The sequence below is a fragment of the Crocuta crocuta genome, unplaced genomic scaffold (assembly GCF_008692635.1).
Source record: "Crocuta crocuta isolate KB4526 unplaced genomic scaffold, BGI_CrCroc_1.0 scaffold139, whole genome shotgun sequence".
In the NCBI taxonomy this organism is placed as follows: domain Eukaryota; kingdom Metazoa; phylum Chordata; class Mammalia; order Carnivora; family Hyaenidae; genus Crocuta; species Crocuta crocuta.
In genome coordinates, this window is record NW_027533258.1 from 9,474,357 (window position 1) to 9,480,096 (window position 5,740).

The window sequence follows — 5,740 nt, forward strand, 5'->3', positions numbered from 1 at the left end:
AAAGACTCAACAGCCACACTGCCCCCGTCCTGGCTCTCCGAGGTTTAGTTTCTTTCCGTACTGTGTTGTTCCTCATTTTCCTGCAAAATAAAGTTTTCAGCCTGTCCTTTCTGCATTTTCTCCCTCCTCTCGGCTCTTCCATCTTGTGTCCTGCAACTCCCGGGAGCGATCCTTCTCCGGCGTGGCCCATCTTCTCACTGCCTTGCCCGCCCCGCGTTCCGAACATTTGTATGTTGTTGCCTCCTGCTCGAATCCCCCTTCTGTCTCCTCTCCGCCTTGACAGGGCAGAGACATCCCTCAGGCGCCTGGGCAGAGGCCACCTTGTGTCACTGGGTCGTCCTCATCGTTCTAACCCATCCTCACCTTCTCTTCTTGCCCCAGAACCTTGCGAAGTGTGTGTGGTTTGTGACACGCGATCGCGTATGGTCCGCATCGTTACTTGAGTTTGTGTCTGATCCCCGGCGGTTGAAGTATGTTGGGGAAGAGGGACCGATCTGTTGTATTTGCCTTAACGTCCCTCCCAGCACTGAATGCGCATGTCTGCGCCCGTGTTGGTTACGTAAATGAAAGTCGTCTCTATGTTACGAGGTGCGATGGGGAAATGCAAAGGCCGTAACTGTGGGATGGCGTATTTCTGTATTTTGGCGGGATGGTTTGTATCTTTGGGGAGGGATTGGGAAATCTGCAGCATCGCCCCTGAGAGGGGAGAGATCCCGAAGGTTGAGCGTTAGCTGGCAGCCAGCACCGATGGAGAGGCAGGGGCGGAACTCCCGAGGAGCGGGTCTTGGAGGTCAAGTCGTGATGGAGAGAGACTGGCAGAGGGCCGGTGTCGTGGGAAGCGACTCACGCACCGTGTTGCCTGCCCCTGCACGAGCCAGATCCCTGCCCAGCTGGTGTGGCACCGAGCCCTCTGGCCTGGTAGGTCCTATGTGCTGACAGCCTTGCGAGTCGTCAGGATCCGCGGCCACTGTTACCGCGTTTGGACCACCAGTCCCTCCTCCCGTCTGCTGCCGCTGAGACCGGAGTGTGTGCGGGAGCTGGAGCTGGAGCTGGACGGACCCCTCTTGGAGGCTGACCCCCCGCCGCTCCCCGCGCCCGGCAGCTCCGGGGACGGGGACAGGGAAGCAGCGCTTTGCCGGAACTCTACGCTCTTGTCCTATAGGGTGAGCGCGAGGGACACGTCCGGGAGCTTGGGGGGCAGGAAGGGTGGGTCCCCAAGGAGGAAGGAGAGGGCGATCCCCGGACCCTGTGGCGTGTCGGCAGGGCAAGGTCACTGGCGTGCTGAGTCAGCCGGCCGGCCTGTACGAGGTGGACGGGCAGCTGGCGCTCTGCCTCGCTTACCAGCAGTTCCACGGCCTCAGGAAGGTGGTGCGGCCGGGAGTCTCCCTGGAGGTACGTGCGGGGCCGGGTGGGGGGCCCTCTCGGCAGCCCCCCCGCCGCCTTTATGGCTGGGCCTTTTTCTTTTCCTTTTTTCTTTGCGCCAGCAGTGGGGTAGGAACGTCTGCAGCAAAAATACAGGACTGCGTGCGTGTTGGAGGGTGGGGATTGCAGACTTGTGCCAGGAACAGTTGCGGCTTGGGTCAGGGAGGGCCTTCGCACGGGAGGAGGCGAGGCTGGGGCCGAATGTCCGCCGTGGGGCCTGGACGATCTCGGGCAGCCTGCTGAGTGGCGGCCCGGCCCCCGCCAGGAGCCTCCCCGGCCCTGGAAAGCGGAGTGGAGCTCAGGGGAGGGGAGGGTTTGTGGCGGGACGTGTGGGGCAGCGGGGCTGGAGGGAGGTGCCTGTGGGGGGAAGTCGTGTCTCCCCTGGAGCCCGGGCCAGAGGGGGGACCGCGGTGACTCTGCCCGCCTCACCCAGCTGAGGGCTTCACCTCTGCTGCGTCGCGTGTTGTGCCTTCCTCCAGCTGCAGGACGCGCACCTGCTGCAGTCAGTGGGCGGGGGCACGAGAAGGCCGGTGCTGGCCCCCTGCCTCCACGGCGCCGTCCTGCTCCGGGGCTTCTCTTGCCAGAAGCCCGAGACTCCGTCGTTCCACCAGGCCCAGGGGGCCTCCCTGTGTGAGCAGCTGGTGTGGGAGCGCCAGCTGGGACTCCCCCTGTACCTGTGGGCCACCAAGGCGCTGGAGGAGCTGGCCTCCAAGTGAGGACAGGGGTCCGGCCTGGGTGGGGGTCAGGGGGGAGCCCGGGGGGGAGGACGCCTCCTGGGCAAGGGGAGCCGGGGCCTGGAAGAGGCGCCCCCGCCTTCGGGGCACGTGACCGCCTCTCCCCCGGCCCAGGCTGTGTCCCCACGTGCTGAGACCGCACCAGCTCCTGCAGCACTCCTGTCCCGGGAGCCCCAGCCCGGGGCTGCAGCTTCTGGCCCCCATCCTGGACGTCCTGGCCCCGCCGGGCAGCAGCCGTCGCAACGCCCACAAGGAGATCCTCGAAGACCCGCACCACTGCCCCCTGCAGAAGGTACGAGCGTGTGCGGGGCAGGCGGGCGGCCGGGCAGAGCACACGGGGCGCCGTGTGACGGCCCCGCTCCCTCTGCCAGTACGTGCGGCTGCAGACGCCCTGCTCCTTCCCGACCCTGGCCACCCTGAAAGACCAGGGCCGGTGCCGGGCCTGGGCCTCCTTTGATGCGAAGACCCTGCTGCCCCTCCCGGAGGCCTCTCACCTGAGCAGCAGCCAGCTCAACCAGCGCCTGTCCTGGTCCGGCCTCTCTCTGCTGCCCTCCACCTTCCACCCGCCCCAGGTAGGTGGGGCGCCCGCGGGGCTCGGGGACTCCCTGCCGTTGTCACAGCCTTTGCTCGTCACCGTGGCCACACTGGCCTTGTACTCAGATCGCCGTCCCTTGTCAGCCGCCCTGTTTGCTTCTCCCCGCGGCAGACAGCAGGGCAGGCTAACACCTCCCCTGCCTGCGCTCGCAAAGCACTCTTGCTCTGAGTCCCTGTTTCTGCCCGTGCGGGAGAGAAGCCCAGCCTCCTTCCGTGTCCCGTGAGGCCCCGTGTGGTCCCCTGCCGACCTCGGTTCGTGGGAACGCCCGCGGGTGTGTTTTATATCTGTCTACCTCTCCCAATACGAGTTCTTTGAGCTCAGAAGCTGCGTCTTTTCTGTTTGCTTTGTAGCTAACGTTTACCGGCGTCGGGCTTATAGTGGACGCTGAGTGTTTAATAAACACTGACACCTTGTCTTTCGTCTCCCTGCAGGTTTTAATTGGGCTCCTGGCGGCTTCGTCTCACAAAGGCTGCCTGCAGCTTCGGGACAGAAGCGGCTCCCTCCCTTGCCTCATCCTGGCCAAGCACTCTCAGCCCATCAGTGACTCCCGGCTCATAGGTTTGCAGTTCAGAAGGGGAGACAGGGTGGGGGCTGGGGAGGGTCTCAGAACAGCGGGGTCGGGAGGGGGTCGGGAGGAGGCATCCACTGGGATGTTCTCGAGCTGTGATGTGGCGTGTGTTGGTCCACGAGCCTGGGGACAGGTCCGGGACACCAGTACCGGCGGAGGGACCTGAGCAGGGGTTTCTGTAGCTGCAATGCCTAGCGTTCATCCCTCCGACCATAGCTCCTGATGTGCACGGCAGATGTTGCTTCTTAGCTCGGAAGATGAATCGTCTTCTTTGGACTTGCTGAGATTTATGGACAGGGAAGGTTCCTGTAAAGGAAAGTTTCTTAGACCGAGGAACGGGCCTTGTAGGGATTTGTGAGAAAGTGGACTTGTGGCCGGGGGCAGGATTGGACACACGGCCGGGACGGTTTCTCCCCTGAAGATGGCGTTTGTCTCAGGAGGGGGCAGGCCTGGGCCCTCACCATGTGTTAGGGGAGCAGCTCGGGCCTGGGCCGGGCGGTGAGGCCTGCAGGGTGGTCTCCTTCACTGCCCAGCCCCTGCTCTCTCCTCTTGCCAACAGACAAAACTTTCTCTCTCTAGGCTGCTTGGTGCGGACAGAGAAGTTCCAGTTGATCATAGAGAGGAACATCAGGACCACCTTCCCTTCCTACAAGGAGCTGGGCATGACGGGTTTCGTCCAGAAGCAGCAGGCCAGGTCGGCTCCTCGGGGCGGCGGCGGTACCCCAGGGGGAGGCAGGGGAGGGAAGGGCCTCGTGGGGCTGGTGGTCTGCTGGGGCCCGCGACACCCAATGCCGGCGTCGCTCAGAAACCTCTCCTCGTCTCTCCCCAGGGTCTACATCCAGTTCTTCCTGGCCGACGCCCTCATCATGCCTGTGCCCAGACCCCTGCTTCTCTCGGCCGCCTCCCTCGCTCCTTCTCAGGCGGAGCCCGCCCTCCCAGACGGCGCCCCCACCGAACAGAGCCGACTGTTCTTGCTGCTCCACAAGGAGGCCCTGATGAAGAGGAATTTCTGTGTCCCCCCCGGAGCTAGTCCGGAGGTGCCCCAGCCCGTCCTCAGCTTCTGCGTGTCGGGGAGCTGGCTTGGGGGCACCCAGAGGAAGGAGGGGACTGCATGGGGCCCACCTGAGCCCAGCAGAGATGAAAGCAAGGATCAGAAGGTAACCTGGACTGCGGGGAGCTGGGGCCCGGCGTCCTATGCCGCCAGCTCCTGCGTGAGACCGCGGCACCTCCCTCCCCCCCTCCCAGGTCCTCCTAATCTTCCGTGGCTCCTCCATCCGCTGGTTCGAGTTCTTGCACCCGGGTCACGTCTACCGACTGGTGGCTCCTGGCCCTCCCGTGAGTGCCCCACCTCGTGCTGCCTTCACCCTTCCCCGGAAAACTTTCTTGGCTTGGGGCCCGGGGCGAGCGGCAGGCCCGGGGTACTGTCAGGGTCTCCTGGAGCAAGGGCGGAAAGCCTGTCTGAGTCTGGACCGCTTCCGTCACCGGGCTCCGGAAGGAAAGCGACCTCGTCCTAGTATTTTGCGAGCCTCCCTCTGGAGCAGGCCGCGCTCACCGAGCTGTCTTCCTGTCCCCGGCAGACACCACTGTTGTTCGAGGAGGGTGGGCCATCCTGCGCGGTGCAGCGCCCTCTGGAGCTGGCTGGCTGCGCGTCCTGCCTCACTGTCCGGGACGAGTGGACGCTGGAGCTCGAGAGCGGCCGGGACCTCCCCAGCGCGCCGGACGCCACCAAGGCCCTGCCCGAGTCCTCGCTGGCCGAGCTGCTCAGTGGCGAGTAAATGTCCACCGGCCGCACTCGGGTTTGGTGCCGCGCTCTCCATAGCGCTTGAGCTCCCGGAGGAGCGGCGTCCGTGGGAAGGACAGAAGTGGTGTTTCGTTCCCCCCCTAGCGTGTTGTCGTTGTGAAGGGATCGTGAGCGAGCTTTCTCACAATGAAGGAAAAGCTGTAGCAATCAAAGGAAATATTAAAAGATTTAAAAAAAAGAGCAAAGCTGAACATTGACGAGGGCCTTCCTTTTTCGTGCAAGTAGTGGNGACCCTGCAGCCACACCAATTCCCTGGTGTCCTTCTCGGCCGAGGTTTTGTCACGGACACTGTGTGAGCCGTTCCTGGCCCCTTTCTGGACGAGGCCCGGTAATGACACCTCCTTTGGGGGGTGGGAAATAGGGGGGTGGGGACTTTGTGGTCCTGGCAGATGCCACTGATCTCCCCCCCCCCCCCCTTCTGTAGGCAGCGCCCGGACCTCCAGAGGGTGTGTGCGGCTGACCGTGGCCGTGCGGGCCGCCGACTGCCCGTTCCCCCCTCACCTGGACGTCTACATCAAGGACCCGCACTTGCCCCCGCCTCTGGGCCTCCTGCCGGGAGCCCGGGTCTACTTCGGGCAGCTGGAGAAAAAGATTTCCAGGTGCAGATCTGCGCGGCCGGC

At 64.1% G+C, this 5,740-nt stretch overlaps 1 protein-coding gene across 2 annotated transcripts in view; it reads left to right on the plus strand.

Annotated features, from left to right (window-relative positions):
- Window positions 1–5,740, plus strand: part of CTC1 (CST telomere replication complex component 1) — a 15,775-nt gene that overhangs the window by 7,684 nt on the left and 2,351 nt on the right. For both annotated transcript variants that reach the window (XR_013330832.1, XM_077746541.1), the window contains exons 6-17: window positions 879–1,163; window positions 1,264–1,392; window positions 1,902–2,134; window positions 2,271–2,448; window positions 2,528–2,728; window positions 3,183–3,309; window positions 3,899–4,013; window positions 4,149–4,476; window positions 4,565–4,654; window positions 4,897–5,090; window positions 5,360–5,448; window positions 5,545–5,719. Coding sequence is in view for 1 of the 2 variants with exons in the window: in XM_077746541.1 (XP_077602667.1) it covers window positions 879–1,163; window positions 1,264–1,392; window positions 1,902–2,134; window positions 2,271–2,448; window positions 2,528–2,728; window positions 3,183–3,309; window positions 3,899–4,013; window positions 4,149–4,476; window positions 4,565–4,654; window positions 4,897–5,090; window positions 5,360–5,448; window positions 5,545–5,719 (2,144 nt within the window). In the remaining variant the exon portion in view is untranslated. The remainder of the gene's footprint in view (window positions 1–878; window positions 1,164–1,263; window positions 1,393–1,901; window positions 2,135–2,270; window positions 2,449–2,527; window positions 2,729–3,182; window positions 3,310–3,898; window positions 4,014–4,148; window positions 4,477–4,564; window positions 4,655–4,896; window positions 5,091–5,359; window positions 5,449–5,544; window positions 5,720–5,740) is intronic.